Source organism: Mixophyes fleayi, chromosome 1 (assembly GCF_038048845.1).
Source record: "Mixophyes fleayi isolate aMixFle1 chromosome 1, aMixFle1.hap1, whole genome shotgun sequence".
Classification (NCBI taxonomy): Eukaryota; Metazoa; Chordata; class Amphibia; order Anura; family Limnodynastidae; genus Mixophyes; species Mixophyes fleayi.
In genome coordinates, this window is record NC_134402.1 from 303,651,098 (window position 1) to 303,671,220 (window position 20,123).

Below are 20,123 nucleotides of genomic sequence, written 5' to 3' on the forward strand. Positions count from 1 at the left end.
CCTCTCTACCCAGCGGGAGGATATCTGCACTGCTCCCTCCACCCCGGAAGACCAGCCTCTCTGCCCCAGAAAGAGCCAGGACGATGGCCTCAGCTACTGCAGCTCCTGCCTCCACCCCTGCTCCTGCCGCTGGGAAGAAGGGAGGAAAGACCACCGCCCCGAAGCCTCTCCCCGTGGCCGGAACCTCTGCCTCCACTGCCCCTGCTACTGCTGGACAAGGCCAGCCCAGCCAGGACACCCCCCAGAAGACCCCCACTCTGGAACCCTGGATGAGGCAGACCGTGGTCCTGAAGTTGAAGGAAGTGGAAGGAAGGGTCCCAGACATGACGGCTGAGACATTCGGTAAAAAGATGATCCTGGACCAGGGCTTCTCCAAGGCTGAAACCCTCAGCGTGCAGAATTACCTGAAAGGGATCTGGTACATCACCTTCGCCTCCATTGCCATCTGTAAGAGGTACTGGGAGGCAGTGAAGACTGCGAGACCGGAGTCTCCCTTCTCCCGCTTCGTGGGGAACTGCCCCATCCAGAGAGAGGAGAGAAGAGTCACGGTCTCCATGAGAAATCCTCACACCCCTGGTAAGGACATCGCTACCTTCCTGAGCCGCTTCTGCTCCGTGGTCAAGGACCCCTCCAAGATCCTGGATGTCAACGGCTTCTGGACAGGCAAGTGGTCCATCATTATCAGACTGAGGAAAGACAGCACGGCAATTGACGGACTCCAACACCTGCCATCAAGCTTTGCCCTTGGCGGCTCTGCCGGCCTTCTTTACTATGCCGATCAGCCGAGGAACTGCAGGAAATGCGGTGAAGCTGACCACATGGCGAGAAGCTACAAAGTCTCAGCCTGCAAGGTGGCGGGGCACGAGACCAAGGATTGCCCACGAAAATTGTCCTGCAACCTCTGCGGCCTGGCCAGCCACATCTACAGGGACTGCCCCCACAGGGCCAGAACCTACGCTGCAGCTGCCGGGATTGGACTGCCGGAAAGTGGACCTGCCCCTGCCATGCAGCCCAAGCCAGTCCAGAGGAAGCAACAGAAGCCCACACCGCAGCCAAGAGCTGGTAAGATATCTCCCACCCCTGTTGTGACAGCACCCACCCCCCTCCCCGCTGTCACAACACCCCCCCCCTGTAGTAGCACTAACCCCCTCCACTGCTACTGCAGCTCCCTCCCTTTCCCTGGAGGATTTCCTCCCCTCCCCCCTCTTGTGTCTGCAGGTGATGAGAACAAACAAAGGAGGAAGCGGAAAGAGCTGGACAGCCCAGCTGGCGACTCTGACCCTTCCAAGAAAAAGGCAATCGAGCTCGAAGAGGACCCTCTCCCGTCGGAGGAGGTCCTGGTAGAGATGGTGGATGAGTTGCTAGATTCCGAGCAGGAGGAGGAAGAATTCCTGCAACTACCCCACATCTGCCTATTCGACCAGCTAGAGGAGAAAGGTCTGCTCCCACCCGAAGGGGACACGGGCAGACCGGACCAAGTCCCACCGGACGAGGAGGGTAACTGATGTATTGACTGTGCTAACTCTCTTTTTTCTCCCAACTAATGGCTAACTTTTCTCTTTTTACCATTAATGTGAGGAGTGTGAAGGATAAGATTAGACGTCAGTCTGTGTTTACCTTTCTTGACAGTCAGAAATGTGATGTTTACATGTTGCAGGAATGTTCTCTCCCTTTCTCTAGTTCCTACAGGCATCTGGGGAGGCAGTGGTCTCACGGGCCCTCCTATTGGTCTGGGGGGAGTGACTGTAAGTCTGCAGGGGTCGCCATTCTTATCAGGGGAAGCCTCTTCACACTAGATTCTGTTCAGGAGTTTGTCTGCGGCAGATTGCTTATCGTAGATGGCTCCTGGGCGGGTGAGCCTATCAGGCTTATCTGTGTGTATGGATCCCCGGGTAAGAATGAGCATTTGGAGCTTTTTCAGACCCTGCGGGCCCAGCTCGCAACCACCAGGGTGGTAGTGATGGCTGGGGACTTTAACTGTCCTATAGAGGAAGATGGTAGGAGTTCCTGTACTAATGCTAAACTTGATGTTTCTTCCAGGTTGTTGCAGGAGATGGTAGCCGAAGCATCCTTGCGGGATGCAGTGGGATCCATGGGGGCCGGCTCTGTGAATTATACTTGGAGTCGCCCAGATGGCTCAGTGCATTCCCGGATTGACTTTGTGTTTACATCGAGAGCGGTAAGACAAAATAGGCATGTCATGGTTCCCTGCTTTTTCTCTGATCATAGGGCCATTCTCTTTGAAGGTGTTCTGGGTCACGGGTTCCCTCCCGGCCCTGGCTCTTGGAAGTTGAACTGCGCTCTGCTGGGAAAGGAAGAGGTGATGGTTGAGCTGAGGGATGCCTATGTAATGTGGAAAAATGACAAAATGTATTTTGACTGTATGTCTAACTGGTGGGAGTATGTCAAGGGCAAGTTTCGCATTTTCTTTCAGGCTAAAGGCCGCCAACAGGCGTGTGAGAGGAAGAGAAACTTCAGGAGGCTTCAGCGTCAGCTGCAGTCCCTGCTGGATCTCCAACTCTGCGGCTGGGATGTGAAGGATGATCTGGCTGAGGCCAAGGGGGGCCTGAAAAGGCACTTCGAGGAGGAGTCCAGACGCATCGTCTTCCGTTCCAAGGTGGAGAATCTGGAGAAGGGTGAGAAATGTAATTCTTTCTTTTTCAGAAAACTCCACTCCGGCCACACGCCCCTGACTGAACTGCGGGACGAGTCTGGCATCCCCAGGAGGGGGAAGGAGGGCGTCATGGGAGTCGTCACAGACTACTACGGCAAACTCTACTCCCCTAAGACTACAGACGACGACGCGGCTGAATCTTTCCTGTCAGGTATCACTAACCCTATTGATCCTACAGGTAGGGCAGCTATGGATGCCCCCCTCACCTTGGGGGAGCTGCACTCTGCCGCTAAATCCTTTAGGCAGGGCAGGACCCCGGGCAGTGATGGCCTCCCAGCCGAGCTCTATGTAGCGCTGTGGGACCTCATTGGCCCGGACCTGCTAGAGCTGTATGAGGAGATGGTGGTGGAGGGCAGGATGCCTCCTACTCTGAGAGAGGGCTTGATCACGATTTTGTATAAGCACAAGGGAGAGAGATGTGACCTCAAAAATTGGAGGCCCATCTCCCTCCTGAACGTGGACTACAAGATTTTGGCCAAGGTACTAGCCAACAGGCTAAAGGTTGTCATTGGGCGAATTGTTCATGATGATCAGACTTGTGGCATTCCTGGTAGAAGGATTGCAGACAGCCTTGCACTGCTGAGGGACACGGTTCATTATATCAAAGACCGCCATGCACATGTGGCCCTGGTCAGTCTTGATCAGGAGAAGGCCTTTGATCGTGTCTCTCATGGTTTTATGCGTAAGGTTCTGTGCAGGTTTGGATTGGGTGATATGTTTTGTTCTTATGTTAACCTGATGTACCTTGATATTTACAGCTCGGTGTTGGTGAACGGCTGGAAGACTGACCCCTTCTCCATCATGTCTGGGGTCAGACAAGGCTGCCCTCTTTCACCTCTCCTTTTTGTCTGTTGTATAGAGCTCTTTGCGATGTCCATCAGGCGAAACCCAGAGATCAGAGGGATCACCGGACCGGGTCCAGACCGACTAGAGGCCAAGTGTTCGCTCTACATGGACGACGTCACTGTCTTCTGCGCTGATCAGCGTTCGGTGGCAGCACTCGTCCAGACCTGCAACAACTTCGTCCAAGCTTCAGGGGCAAAGGTCAACTGCGGGAAGTCAGAGGCAATGCTGTTTGGTCAGTGGCACCTGTCATCCCCCGCTGCATTCCCCTTCACAATCAAGCCGGACTTCATCAAAATCCTTGGAGTTTGGTTTGGTGGAGAGGAGGCGGCCCTGAAGTGCTGGGAAGAGAGACTGGCAACAGTCAGGCAAAAGATTGGACTGTGGAGCCTCAGACTCCTTACCATCGAAGGGAAAGCACTGGTGCTGCGCAACGAGATTCTTCCCGTTCTTCAGTACACGGCCCAAGCTTGGCCACCTCTTGCTGCTGTCTCTAAGACCATCACGAGGACAGTCTTTCACTTCATCTGGGGCTCCAAAATGGACAGAGTGAAGCGGTCAGTTATGTACAAGGAGCCCCACAAAGGTGGGAAAGGGATTCCAGACATCCCCACCATGCTGCGGGCCTTCTTTGTTTGCAACTGTATCCGCAGGACACTCCTTGAAAAGAATGTTTGCTCTGCTGGGAAGTCCATGTCCCACTTTTTCCTTCTTCCTCTTTGGAGGAAACTTGGTTGGGACAAGTGGGACAGCTCCTTCCCTTACAACTGGACTACACCTTGGTTTTACCTGGATGTGGGACAATTTGTGAGGGAGCACCATCTGGAGGGACTTAAACCAGACTTGTGGAAACCTAAAACTATCCACAAGCTCATCAGAGCTAAGGACATTATGGAGTCTGTTCCAGGGCTCCCTGTGGCCACGGCCAAACATGTTTGGGAGAATGTGGCCTCTAAGAGACTGACTAATGGACATAAAGACATTGCATGGATGGCCTTTCAGGGGGGTTTGCCTCTCAGGACATTTATGCACTCCCGGAACCTGTGCAGATATGTTCACTGCCCCTTTTGTATTACCAAAAGGGAGACTGCTCAGCATATCTTTTGGGACTGCCCCACTGCACAGGCATTGTTGGATGCCCTGGAACATGAACTTAAGGAGAGTGTGCCCAGGACTTGCCTTTCATACCATTCGGTATTTTATGGATTATTTCCTGGGACTCACACCGTTGAGGCAATCCAGGAGGCCTGGCGCCTTATGAACTGTTTTAAGGACGCTATGTGGCTTGCCAGGAACCGCCTCATCTTGAAGCGGGAGAAGATGACCATCCAGGACTGTCGCAGGCTTATCCATAGCCTGTTAAGAGACTATAACACCCTTGACAGTCCTGAGGAAGACGAAGACGACGATTGATTGTAATTGATTGATTGTTGTCTCCTCTTCACCTTCTCCCCATTGTGTCTATTTCCAATAAAAAACTTTTGGTTTGTGCTCCCCTCCCTCCTCCCCTCCAACCCATTCCCCTTTCACAGCATGAAGTATTATTGAATGTCATGTCTATGTCACTCACCGGACTGTGAGTGCTTCTTCCCGTATATTTAGGAACCGTGGCAGTCCTCCATCCTGAGGGTCTGCGCATGCGCAGCCCTTTCAAACCCTTCAGTAGCTGTTCCTTTAACTTAATTGGCAGATCAGGCAACACTCCCTATATTAAGCACCTGTGGTCAATACCACGTTGCCTGATCTTGGAGTCTCATTCCCCATGAGCCTCTGAAGGTGTTCCTGTGTTTCCTCGTGTATTCAGCGCTGCTGATTCCTGTGGTTTCCAGACCACTTCTACTCCTGTGGTTTCCAGACCACTTCAACTCTGCTGTGTTTCATCGTGACTGTTAGCTGATTCCTATCCGCTGCCTCCGTGCACTACAGTCTTCAAACCACTTCAACTCTGCTGTGTTTCATCGTGACTGTTAGCTGATTCCTATCTGCTGCCTCCGTGCACTACAGTCTTCTATCTACTTCAACACATCTGTGCTTCATCGTGACTGTTAGCTGATTCCTATCCGCTGCCTCCGTGCACTACAGTCTTCAATCTACTTCAACTCGCCTGTGTTTCATCGTGACTGTTTGGCTGATTCCTATCCGCTGCCTCCGTGCGCTTCAGTCTTCAGCTCATCTCATCTCTCCCGTGTTTCCTCGAGACTGCTACAACTGATTCCTATCCACTGCTCTCCATGCTCAACAGTTCCAGCTCAGCTCTGCTCTCCTGTGTTTCATCGTGGCTGCACCTGCTGGTTGCTATCCGCTACCTCCGTGTACCTGCAGAGTCCTGCTGACTGCTACTCCTCAGTTCTACTCGTGTCTACAACTGCTGATCTGCTCTCCGTGCTTCTCTGTGTTCCTGCTGGTCTCTACTCGCCAGTCTGCATCGGATCTGCGCCTCACTGCTTTCATCTCGTCTAGACCATCGCTACTCTTCAGGGTTCTCCAGGAGTCCAGTTCTACATACTACTGCTTCCTGAGTATTTGTTCCCCTGCTGGTCTACCTACCTGTGCGCTGCACCTACTTGATTACCGCTTCACCCTTCAGGGACTTCGCATCCTGCCGGCCTCCAGCCGTTCAGGTATCTCTGCACTCCTGTCTGACAGCCTGCTCCTGAATCACGGTATGCATACTTCTCATTGACTGTGCTGGTGTATTGCATATCTTGCTGGACTGAGTTTGTTCTCCTCTGGAGTTTACTATCCGCTGGGACTATTACCATCATTGACTGTGTTATCTTTTGCCTGGATTGTTTCAGTGACTTTCTACTATTGCAGTGCTGTTCAGTCATTACTATATTGTGCATGTTATTGTGGATCAAGTTTAAGGTGCCCGTGTATCCTCTGTATTGCAGTCTCTCCCCGTGCTCCTCCTCACATATATATTCAGTGGTACAACTTGCTAACGCAGACCACTGACTCCCCGGATACCTCCACTTGGATTTCATTCCTTCACTCAGACAGCGGTACAACTTGCTATCCGCAGACCGCTGACTCTTATCACCTCCTCGTTTCTGTTGGACATTCCTCCTCACTATAGCAGTGGTACAACTTGCTACCGCAGACCACTGACTACCCTCACCTGTCCTTTGTCCATACAGTTCCTCGTGTATTACTACATCCATATTACCAGTGCTGCTAGTCATAGACTTTCCTGAGCATCTCTATCATCTGCTATTTCCTGTTCCGTGATCACCCTGCTACCAGAGTACCATATTACCATCTATACTGCTCTGGTAAGCCTATCACCTGGTGATCCCTGGGTAAAGACTCCTAGTGCCCGTGACAGTAAGATCAGGCCATGACAGACCCAGATACGGAACCTACAGCCAAAGAGATGCTGCAGCATCTGGTCACCCGTGTGGAGCAACAGGATGCTCGCCAACAGCTGTTACTTCAATGCTACCAGTCGTTAGCCTCCCAAGGACCATCTGGACAGCCTGTTACAGCTAATGTTGAAGCTCCTGTGCTTTCCTCCGTTTCCCCAGTGCCATCCCAGGTGTCTACAGCTCCCACGCTTCACCTGCCTACTCCGTCAAAGTACGATGGAGACCCCAAAACTTGTAGGGGTTTCCTTAACCAATGCTCAGTTCATTTTGAGCTCCAACCTCAAAATTTTTCTACCCACCGTTCCAGAGTGGCCTATCTTATCTCATTGTTTTCTGGACAAGCTCTGGCTTGGGCCTCCCCTCTGTGGGAGAGAAACGATCCTGTATTACAAGATAGTGCCAAATTCATTTCTATGTTCCGAAGTGTGTTCGATGAACCAGGTCGTGTGACCTCCGCTGCTTCCAGCATTCTTCGTTTATGTCAAGGTTTTCATACTGTAGGCCAGTACGTCATTCAATTTAGGATATTAGCCTCTGAACTTCAGTGGAACACTGAAGCATTAATTGCCGCCTTCTGGCAGGGGCTCTCCGATAAAATTAAAGATGCACTGACTACCCAAGAGCTTCCTTCGTCACTAGAAGATTTGATCTCTCTTTGCCATCGTGTAGACATGAGGTTTCGTGAAAGAGAATCTGAGAAAACAACTTCAGTTAAAGCACCTCTTCGCTCAACCCCTCAGTTTCGTCCAGCTTCACCTTCCGTGATTCCCATGGAGATAGGACGTTCCAAATTATCTTTAGAAGAGAGGAAACGAAGAGTAAAGAATAGACTTTGTATCTATTGTGCTGATTCCACACATATGCTCAGTTCTTGCCCTAAGAAATCGGGAAATGCCAGGCCCTAACTAGTTCTGGAGAGGTGAAGTTAGGGTCCCTGGAGTCCTCTCCATCTTCTATGAAATTAAAAGTCTGCGCTTTTGATGTTACGATTTCCTTTGCTACCAAATCCTTTGAGCCTGAGGCACTGATTGATTCTGGAGCAGCAGGAAATTTCATTTCTAAATCCCTAGTGAATCAATGGTCCCTACCAGTGATTACTTTGAAAACACCGATTACTGTGACTGCTATAGATGGATCACGTCTCATCAATGGTCTCATCACTCAGAGTACGTCTCCAGTAACACTTCAGATTGGTGTGCTACACCATGAAGAGATCTCGTTTTTAATTCTTCCAGTTACGACAAGTCCGATTGTCTTAGGCCTTCCATGGCTTCAATGTCATTCTCCCCAGATTGACTGGCGCACTCCTCAAGTTACGTCTTGGGGAGCTGAATGTCATCATCGTTGTCTTTCTCAAGTCATTCCTCTTAAAGTACAGCAATCTTCCATCTCATCTTCCTCACCGGGACTCCCTCCTCAGTATGCTTCATTTGCCGATGTTTTTGATAAAGCTCAGTCTGAACGTCTTCCTCCTCATCGTTCTTGGGATTGTCCGATCGATCTTCTACCTGGCAAGACTCCTCCTAGGGATCGGGTCTATCCACTTTCGTTACCTGAAACTCAAGCCACATCTGAGTACATCCAGGAGAATCTCCAGCGAGGGTTTATTCGACCTTCCATCTCTCCCGCTGGAGCCGGATTCTTCTTCATAAAAAAGAAGGATGGATCACTACGCCCCTGCATAGATTTTCGTGGACTCAATGCCATTACTATTAAGAATCGGTATCCCATTCCGTTGATCACTGAGTTATTTGATCGCATCAAGGGAGCTCGGATCTTTACCAAGTTGGATCTTCGTGGTGCCTATAATTTAATTAGAATCCGTTCCGGTGACGAATGGAAGACAGCTTTCAACACCAGAGATGGGCATTATGAATATCTAGTAATGCCTTTCGGGTTGTGCAATGCCCCCGCTGTTTTCCAAGGCTTCATTAATGAGATCTTTCGGGACTTATTATATGTATGTGTCGTTGTCTACCTGGACGACATATTGATCTTCTCACAGGACCTGCCTTCTCATCACCAACATGTGGCAGAGGTCCTTTCCAGACTCCGGGAAAATTCATTATTCTGTAAACTAGAAAAATGTTCATTCGAGTTGCCCCAGATTCCATTTTTGGGGTATATTGTTTCCGGAGTTGGCCTGAAGATGGATCCAGACAAGGTGAATGCTGTATTACATTGGCCCCAGCCAACTACTCTTCGTGCTATCCAGCGTTTTTTAGGTTTCGCCAATTACTATAGACGCTTCATTCAAGACTTCTCGTCCATTGCATCTCCTATTGTGGCCCTGACTCGTAAAGGGGCCAATACTAAGCAATGGTCATCCGAGGCCCTCCAAGCCTTTCAAATTCTTAAAGAGTCCTTCTCCTCTGCTCCCATTCTTCGACAGCCTGATGTGACACTTCCCTTCTTCCTAGAAGTAGATGCCTCTAATGTGGGCTTAGGAGCCATTCTCTCCCAACGCTCGGAGCAACAAAAATTCCATCCTTGTGCCTTTTACTCTCGGGGTCTCCTGCCTGCAGAGAAAAATTACACGATCGGGGACAAGGAGTTGCTGGCTATCAAAGTTGCATTAGAGGAGTGGAGATACTTATTGGAAGGAGCTCGTCACCCGGTGACGATTTTTACAGATCATAAGAACCTGTCATATCTACAGTCTGCCCAATGCTTGAATCCTCGTCAAGCAAGATGGTCTCTTTTCTTTTCCCGTTTCGAATTAATCATAACCTTCAAACCAGCTGCCAAGAACAAGAAAGCTGACGCTCTATCTCGAGCTTTTGTGACGTCCTCTGACGTTGAAGAGGTTTCCAACCATTCTATATTAGACCCCAAATGTATCTCGCTGGCTGCTTCGTCCACCAAAGTGCTACCATTTGTGAAGACCCTCGTGCCTCCTACTCTGAGGAGGAAAATCCTTTCGTGGTTCCATTCTTCTCGTTTTTCTGGACATGCTGGTGAACGCAAGACCTTTGAGATTCTCTCTCGAAGTTACTGGTGGCCCTCGATGAGGAGAGACGTCAAAGAGTTTGTTGCTTCCTGTGAATTGTGTTCTCAGTTCAAATCCTCCCGCAGAACTCCAGCGGGGTTGCTGCAACCACTACCCATTCCGGCCAAGCCCTGGACCCATATTAGTATGGACTTTGTTACTGATCTGCCATCTAGTAAAAATTGTAATACTATTTGGGTAGTGGTAGACAGATTTTCGAAGATGGCTCATTTTGTCCCTTTGTCTGGTTTGCCTTCCTCGTCTACTCTGGCGGAACATTTCGTTAAAGAAATCTTCCGTATCCATGGATGTCCGTCTGAGATTGTGTCAGATAGAGGAGTACAATTCGTTTCCAGATTCTGGTGGGCCCTTTGTAAAACCTTGGGCATACGATTAGCACTCTCATCTTCTTACCATCCGCAATCAAACGGACAAACTGAACGGGTCAATCAACATCTCGAGACCTTTATAAGGATGTTCTCATCAGCCAATCAAGACAACTGGGTAGAATTGCTTCCTTGGGCTGAATTCGCCCATAACAACATGTACCATGAGTCATCGTCCAAAACTCCATTCTTTGTGGTTTACGGTCACCATCCGTCTTTTCCGGAATTTCCTGCCCTCCCTCCCACCCAAGTTCCTGCTGTAGAGACTGTTTGTCAGACCTTCAAAAACATCTGGTCTCAGGTCAAAACCTGTTTAAAGAAGACATCTGACAAATATAAGTCTTTCGCAGATAAGAAGAGGCGGGCTATTCCACCACTAAAAATTGGAGATCGTGTCTGGTTATCTACCAAAAATATTCATTTGAAGGTCCCATCTATGAAATTCGCTCCTCGTTTTATTGGTCCATATAGGATCATTCAAGTAATAAATCCAGTTTGTGTCAAACTTCTACTTCCTAAGAATCTTCGTATTTCCAATGCCTTCCATGTGTCCTTGCTCAAACCTCTCATCATCAACCGTTTCTCGACTCCTCCTTCAGCACCTCAGCCAGTTCAAGTTCATCAGGAGGAAGATTTCGAGATTACTCAGGTATTGGACGCAAAAATTTCGCGAGGAGTTCTCCGTTTCCTCGTTCATTGGAAGGGCTTATGTCCTGAGGAGCGTTCATGGATCAAAGCTGAAGATCTCAACGCCCCAGCTCTTCTTAAGAAGTTTTATTCCAAAAATCCGGACAAGCCCGGTTCCAGGCGTTCTGTGCCCACCTTTAAAAGGGGGGGTACTGTCACTCACCGGACTGTGAGTGCTTCTTCCCGTAAATTTAGGAACCGTGGCCGTCCGCCATCCTGAGGGTCTGCGCATGCGCAGCCCTTTCAAACCCTTCAGTACCTGTTCCTTTAACTTAATTGGCAGATCAGGCAACACTCCCTATATTAAGCACCTGTGGTCAATACCACGTTGCCTGATCTTGGAGTCTCATTCCCCATGAGCCTCTGAAGGTGTTCCTGTGTTTCCTCGTGTATTCAGCGCTGCTGATTCCTGTGGTTTCCAGACCACTTCTACTCCTGTGGTTTCCAGACCACTCCAACTCTGCTGTGTTTCATCGTGACTGTTAGCTGATTCCTATCCGCTGCCTCCGTGCACTACAGTCTTCAAACCACTTCAACTCTGCTGTGTTTCATCGTGACTGTTAGCTGATTCCTATCCGCTGCCTCCGTGCACTACAGTCTTCTATCTACTTCAACACATCTGTGCTTCATCGTGACTGTTAGCTGATTCCTATCCGCTGCCTTCGTGCACTACAGTCTTCAATCTACTTCAACTCGCCTGTGTTTCATCGTGACTGTTTGGCTGATTCCTATCCGCTGCCTCCGTGCGCTTCAGTCTTCAGCTCATCTCATCTCTCCCGTGTTTCTTTGAGACTGCTACCACTGATTCCTATCCACTGCTCTCCGTGCTCAACAGTTCCAGCTCAGCTCTGCTCTCCCGTGTTTCATCGTGGCTGCACCTGCTGGTTGCTATCCGCTACCTCCGTGTACCTGCAGAGTCCTGCTGACTGCTACTCCTCAGTTCTACTCGTGTCTACAACTGCTGATCCGCTCTCCGTGCTTCTCTGTGTTCCTGCTGGTCTCTACTCGCCAGTCTGCACCCCCCTTTAAAAGGGGGGGTACTGTCACTCACCGGACTGTGAGTGCTTCTTCCCGTAAATTTAGGAACCGTGGCCGTCCGCCATCCTGAGGGTCTGCGCATGCGCAGCCCTTTCAAACCCTTCAGTACCTGTTCCTTTAACTTAATTGGCAGATCAGGCAACACTCCCTATATTAAGCACCTGTGGTCAATACCACGTTGCCTGATCTTGGAGTCTCATTCCCCATGAGCCTCTGAAGGTGTTCCTGTGTTTCCTCGTGTATTCAGCGCTGCTGATTCCTGTGGTTTCCAGACCACTTCTACTCCTGTGGTTTCCAGACCACTCCAACTCTGCTGTGTTTCATCGTGACTGTTAGCTGATTCCTATCCGCTGCCTCCGTGCACTACAGTCTTCAAACCACTTCAACTCTGCTGTGTTTCATCGTGACTGTTAGCTGATTCCTATCCGCTGCCTTCGTGCACTACAGTCTTCAATCTACTTCAACTCGCCTGTGTTTCATCGTGACTGTTTGGCTGATTCCTATCCGCTGCCTCCGTGCGCTTCAGTCTTCAGCTCATCTCATCTCTCCCGTGTTTCTTTGAGACTGCTACCACTGATTCCTATCCACTGCTCTCCGTGCTCAACAGTTCCAGCTCAGCTCTGCTCTCCCGTGTTTCATCGTGGCTGCACCTGCTGGTTGCTATCCGCTACCTCCGTGTACCTGCAGAGTCCTGCTGACTGCTACTCCTCAGTTCTACTCGTGTCTACAACTGCTGATCCGCTCTCCGTGCTTCTCTGTGTTCCTGCTGGTCTCTACTCGCCAGTCTGCATCGGATCTGCGCCTCACTGCTTTCATCTCGTCTAGACCATCGCTACTCTTCAGGGTTCTCCAGGAGTCCAGTTCTACATACTACTGCTTCCTGAGTATTTGTTCCCCTGCTGGTCTACCTACCTGTGCGCTGCACCTACTTGATTACCGCTTCACCCTTCAGGGACTTCGCATCCTGCCGGCCTCCAGCCGTTCAGGTATCTCTGCACTCCTGTCTGACAGCCTGCTCCTGAATCACGGTATGCATACTTCTCATTGACTGTGCTGGTGTATTGCATATCTTGCTGGACTGAGTTTGTTCTCCTCTGGAGTTTACTATCCGCTGGGACTATTACCATCATTGACTGTGTTATCTTTTGCCCGGATTGTTTCAGTGACTTTCTACTATTGCAGTGCTGTTCAGTCATTACTATATTGTGCATGTTATTGTGGATCAAGTTTAAGGTGCCCGTGTATCCTCTGTATTGGAGTCTCTCCCCGTGCTCCTCCTCACATATATATTCAGTGGTACAACTTGCTAATGCAGACCACTGACTCCCCGGATACCTCCACTTGGATTTCATTCCTTCACTCAGACAGCGGTACAACTTGCTATCCGCAGACCGCTGACTCTCATCACCTCCTCGTTTCTGTTGGACATTCCTCCTCACTATAGCAGTGGTACAACTTGCTACCGCAGACCACTGACTACCCTCACCTGTCCTTTGTCCATACAGTTCCTCGTGTATTACTACATCCATATTACCAGTGCTGCTAGTCATAGACTTTCCTGAGCATCTCTATCATCTGCTATTTCCTGTTCCGTGATCACCCTGCTACCAGAGTACCATATTACCATCTATACTGCTCTGGTAAGCCTATCACCTGGTGATCCCTGGGTAAAGACTCCTAGTGCCCGTGACAGTCTATTTATGCACCTTTCCCTTTGTGTCTGTTCTCAATAAAAACTTTTTGCTCGTGACTCCATCACCCTACCCCTCTCACCTACCTCCCCCTCACATCCAATGTTATTTTATTGCACTGTGATACGCTTTAAAGTTTGAATGGTTAGTGCAGTACTTGATGTATATAGTGTAGGATGTCATGTCTTGTACTTTATGCCCTGTATTGTACTAAAAAGTATGCATGATCATGTCTTACGGTGTACTGTGTACACTAGAATGAAACGTATGAACTGTGTTTTTTGTACTTTATACAAAATAAAGCTACTTTTTCAATCAAAAATGGAGATAAGTTCTCTTTAAGTCACTGCTACTTAGCTTCCCTATAATGCATACAATCTTGCATATCGACCAACATTTTGGATTATGATGAAAGTCAGCCAGCTGGCACATCAGTTATATATTATTATTATTAGTTTTTATTTATAGGTTGCCACAAAGTTCTGCAGCACCATAAATGGCGGCATGGAGCCTAAAGCCGAGTGACTGTCCAATCTGGTCACACACATGGGTGGCCACCTTAGACAACATCTTGCCACTTGGCACTAAAGCCGAACAGCCAGAAAACTTCTACCATCATAGGGACTAGTTAGATGACCGCACACTGAGGCCAATAGAAGTCATCTTCCAAACTCAGTTTTATAGGCTCAATATTGAGCATCATGGAGTTTTAGGGCCACATACATGGTAATATCGGCCCAATTATTCACTATCACTAGTAATACTGCAGTGTATGTATATAGAATTAGCACTCCCTAATGCATTTTTGGTAGGATAACTAGAAGGAATCCCTGTATTATTTAATACTCTAATACAATTATTGTTTAATCCACGGCCTGACTATCCATAGACTGACTAGGCTGCAGCCTAGGGCGCTAGGCATTTGGGGGAGTGCAAAGTTTTGGTGGTGCAAAATGGTGACAGGGAGAGGTATAAGTTGTTCTCCAAAGTAAAAAGAAAACCTAAAAAAATGTAGTAAGGGTTTAATCTTGATGTATTTCCCAGTGGTAAACACAGGATTTGTAGAGAGGGGTTTCCACACCACACCGCCAGTGGGCATGACCAACATGCATGGGAGCGTGGCTATAATTTCATCCCCATCATATACATGGGCAATGCTGTGTGCACTACTGTTAGTTGCATGTAGCTCTCACTTTTCAAGTAGAAGCACGTGAAGCGGGGTATACCTTCCAACTGTCCCTACAAGTCCTGACTGAGTGTGTCAGAACAGTTGGCAGACTGTCCTGCTCTTCTACCTGCTTTTGCTGCATTCACTACTTGTTGTTGCTGTTTGCTTCCTAGGCTCAGTTGCTGCTTGTCTAGATCCTGAAATGTTGGGTCCATGTTTGGAAAAAGGACAGGTACAACATATAGAAATCCCAGCAATGAGTAAACACAGTAGGCCTCCCTCCCCCAAAGCAGCCCGATATTAAATCAAAAGCACCCACGTTTAATAATTAGGCCTCCCAGCAACCAACCAGGACAGTAAATGAATGTCATTCACCTTTAATAAAAAGATCCATTTCCCCCCTGAACAACCCCAACATTAAATTAATAGTATTTACATTTAATAAATAAACCTATTTCCTCCCAAACCTTAAATAATTAGCATTCACTTTTAAGAAATAGCTCTCCTTCTCCCCAAACTCAGCCACACATTCAATTAATAGCACCCAAACCACCCCAGCATTAAATGAATAGTCCCATCATCCCACTCTTAATAGGTTCGCCATAAGCCCACTATTAAATTAAATATCCCCATCCTTCACCCCACCAATAAATTAAAAGCTCCCACTCTCAACCTACTATTAAAATGAATATTTCACACCCCATCCACATCACATAAAATACCCCCCTACAATTACCTTAAAATTCATTTTCCACCCTCCCCCCACACTTATATTAAAAATTCCTCCAAGCCAATGTTTGCAAAGGAGCTATTGTACTTATACATCTCCCACTTACATGAAAAGCACATGAGAATCCCCCATACACATTCACACACTCACACACTTAAACTCTTCATCTAGGGCCTGATTCATTAAGGATCTTAACTTAAGAAACTTCTTATTTAAGTCTCCTGGACAAAACCATGTTACAATGCAAGGGGTGCAAATTAGTATTCTGTTTTGCACATAAGTTAAATACTGACTGTTTTTTCATGTAGCACACATATATCAACTTTATATTTCAGTGTACAAATAAGCTATCAAGTATTTGTGTGCTACATGAAAAAACAGGCAGAGATAAAGGGGCGGGGACATACAGCAGGGGAGAGAGATGGCTGTGAACAGTGCAGACAGAAACGAACGGCACACAAGCGGCAAAGTGGCTGGTCCCGGGGTCGGGGTCCAGCCATCTCAAGCATACAGTGCCCCAGGCTGGGAGGGGGGTTTTGAGGCACTAGGAAACCCACTCTCAGTTTGCCTATGTTTCCAATGTACAGGCTGAAGACAATGTGTCATCTTTGGGCGGGCACTTGAGAATAAATGAGTAGGAGAGACAAGGATGGTAACAGATGCAGACGTGCCAGCCCCCTATAGATCTTCATCCTCAGTAACACTCGCTCATTCCTCCATTCTGCTATATAGCTGTGGTTTTAATGAAAACTAAATGAGTGACAAATCGCTGTGACCCTTTTAAAAAACCAAGAGGAGCAGTGTTTCGAAAACATGGGAACATAATCATTGGTATGGGCGGGGGCAGGGGGGCTGAAGGAATCCAGCTTTTAAATAATGGACAAGTTTTTACCTGCCACGTATTGTCCTGGCGTGGAAGGCGGAGGGGTGTTACGAATGTAGAAGCCTAGAGTGGCATGAAGCATTAATCAGGCCCTGGTTTAATCATATATAAAAAAACATGCAAGGAATATCAAGTAAAATATACACATTAAAACTAGAGATGTTCACTGACTCCCGTGTTTTGATGTTGGTTTTGGATCTGGATTAACTTCATGTTTTGGTTTTGGTTTTGGCAAAACCGCCCTCTCGTGTTTTGGTTTTGGATCCCTATTTTTTTTTTAAAATCACATAATTTGGCTCTTTTTTTGTTCCTACATTATTATTAACCTCAGTAACATTAATTTCCAGTCATTTCCAGTCAATTTTTGTTAGGTGACAAGAACACTGCTACCCCTCCTGTCCCTATATGAGCAATGGCACTGAGCAATGGCACTGGAGACTGGAGAGTGACAGGAACACTGCTACCCCTGTTTCTGTGTGAGCAATGGCGCTGGATCTCCTGGAGAGGGAGGTACTTATGGAATCCAAAACCCGCGAGATCTAACAACGCAACAATGACATTTTGCCTCGATTCAGATCCGAGGACATGCGAAAGTACCTAGTCGGCTCGTGAGCCAACTCGGATCCCCTAAGTTCGTGTGGGTTCGGTTTTCAGAAAACCGAGCCCGAACATCTCTAATTAAAACTATTAACATTGAATAACACAGGAACGGTATACAATATCTGGTTAACATATTTTGTAGTTGCTCTTTACTTTAACACATTAATATTTAATTGGGCTCTTCTAGCTGCAGTATTATGGAAGCTATTGATTATGGAGGCATTACTGATAAACACCACTTCTGGGATTACAGTCATCTCCAATAAGTGTATGACTCTACAGCGTTACAACTTCTAAAAATCAATTGAGCTGAGCAATAATGTACGTGTCAATTAAAAGCACAACACTGTGTCATAAAGGTCAAGCTAGGGCTGTTGATCTCAGTAATGTGTTGTAATGATATTGTGGCTTTACTTTTTGTGAACACATCAGTGAGGTGTCGAAGAGCTTATTTCTACTTGCAGTCAGAGGACCTATAATAAATTACTTGTAAATGCTATTTTGTATAGCACAAACTATATTCAGGGCTGCCAAGAGGAATTCAGGGCCCCGGTACAAAAACTTAATGGGGCCCCCCTTATAGTCGAGCACGCTAAAAAAAATTGCGCCGCCACTGGTGGTCATCCAATTGGGGGCGTGGCTATACATCATTGGGCGCGTGGCTAGCAGGTCAAAATCACAAGGCCCTGAATTCGCCGGAGCGTGACATATGTCTAAGCACTCCTGACTTTCAGGACATCTAGCACCACAGTGTAGTATAGAAAGAGTTCACAGTCTTGGCCTGCACCTTACATTGGGCAGAACACTCACCAAAAATTAGCATTGTCCCACTAGAATCACAACATTTCACACACTCTCCTGCTCTCTCATACCTGTTCTTCTCACTTTCACCACCTGTGGCTGCAGGTTTCTTTAGTTGTGGCTTGTCAGGATCCTGGAATGCTGGGGGCCCTATTTGGAAAAAAATGGGTACATTTAGATAATTCCAAACAGCCCCGGCATTAAACTAATACCACCCATGATTAATAATTAGACCTTCCTACAGCCCCAACATTAAAATAATAGTATTCCCATTTAATAAAAATGTAGAAAAAAAAAAGCAAACAGAGTAAAAAAAAAGCAAACAAAAAGGAAAAGAAAACCCTGGCCCGCCCGGGCCTGGGTGGGTAAATAGTACCTGAACCCCCCCCCCCCCCCCCTCAGCGGCCCTGACTATATTTTATAGCTATCATCCAGATAAAACATTTTAGAATGTTGTGTACAATTATATACAATTGAGCATAACTATATTATATAAAAAAATTTGCTCGCAGCTTTGTGAGCCGTGGGCAAAAATCTGTGCTCATCTTTTACTGTAGTAACGGTAATAGTGCTCTCCCCGCGGGGAATTGAATCTGCCCCATATTTCTTTTCTTGGGTGCAGGTGCAACAAAATAGAGCTTGTTTACTCATTGACTTCAGATAATGGAATGTGTTTTTGTTGTTTCTTAAATGAAAAACACATTTTTTTCTTAGGAGCTGAATTTGGAGAGGAAATGCCCAGTCCAAATTATTAGAGCTTAGATACAGTATACTTTATACTTAATCTATGTAAAGAACAACTCCACTAAAAACTTTTATAATACAGTTAAACAAGACAGTTGAACAAACATTGAACAGCAATTGAAGACCTTTTGAAATAATCTACATCTGCTGCATCTTTACTCTGCTACTTCTGATTGCACAGGACATAACAACTAGGCAATTCTCTTAATTCCTGCAATTGTTGCTATTTGCCTTCTAAATACCAATGTTTGCCAAATTATTTTTCTTGCTTTTCTTTCATGGCATTATCTTCAGCACTATATTCTCCTTCACCCTTCCTTCAACACACTCTCTGTCCACATTGCCCCTTCATTACTTCACTCACCTCTAGTGAACACTGTTGTCCTATTTAAATTCAATAGTTATAACATTCTCACCCTGTCGCCAGAAACTAAAAGGACACACATCTTACAATCATCTTTTCTATCTTTGTTTCTCCCTGCTTCTATTAGCTGGTGACATATCACCCAATCAAGGTCCCCCTCACTTCTCCCACACACATATATCTGAACGCTACAGAAATCCAGCAATCCTCAAACGCATCACCTGTCCCCCATCTCTTTCAAAGTCCTTTAAATGTGCCCTTTGGAATGCACGCTCTGTTTGTAACAAACTTACCTCCGTACATGATCTCTTCCTCTCATACAACCTCAACCTTCTAGCAATAACAGGAACATGGCTCACGCATTCAGACACTGCCTCACCTGCACCGCTTTCATATGGTGGCCTCCATTTTATCCACATCCCCAGACCTGGAGGTAGACAAGGAGGTGGGGTTGGACTACTTCTCTCCCCACAGTGTACATTCACAGTTCTAGCAAATGTCCCATCACTCACATTCACATCTTTTGAAGTATATACTGTTAGCATTTTTAACCCATTCTCTATGCATATCGCTGTGATCTATCGCCCCCCTGGATCCCACCAACAATTTCTTGAACACTTCTCTGCATGGCTCCCCCACTTCTAATCTTCTGACATCCCCACCATCATCATGGGTGATTGCAACATCCCTATTGCTAATCCACGTTCCAATGCTGCTTCAAAACTGCTCTTTCTACCCTCCTCACTTGACCTCTCCCAGTGGATTGAATCCGCTACTCATCAGGATGGCCATTGTCTTGATCTTGTTTTCTCTACACTATGCTCAGTTTCTAATTTCCTTAACACTCCTTTCCCCCTCTCGGATCATTACCTTATTAGCAACTCACTCACTCCCAGTTCTTTAACCTCCCTGCTGTCAAACTCTTCCAAGTCTCCTCATACCCGCAGGGATATTAACTCTTTTGATTTTCAACAGTTTTCAACCTCTCTCCAGGGCCTGATTAAGGGTCACAGCCGCCCCAGGCTACTACACTAGTTGCCCCCCCCCCCCAGTGTGTGTGTGTAAATAAATTTGTTTTATATATATATATATAGATATAGATATATATATAGATATATATATATATATATATAGATATATATCTGTAAATAAAATTG

At 47.1% G+C, this 20,123-nt stretch overlaps 1 protein-coding gene across 1 annotated transcript; it reads left to right on the plus strand.

Moving 5' to 3' along the window:
- The first annotated feature begins 83 nt into the window (after positions 1-83).
- LOC142150625 (uncharacterized) lies at positions 84-18,613 on the plus strand. The gene is made up of 3 exons (XM_075205854.1): positions 84-1,019; positions 1,290-1,437; positions 18,573-18,613. The coding sequence occupies exons 1-3, from the start codon at positions 84-86 to the stop codon at positions 18,611-18,613; spliced, it is 1,125 nt and encodes a 374-aa protein (XP_075061955.1).
- Positions 18,614-20,123: the final 1,510 nt, after the last annotated feature.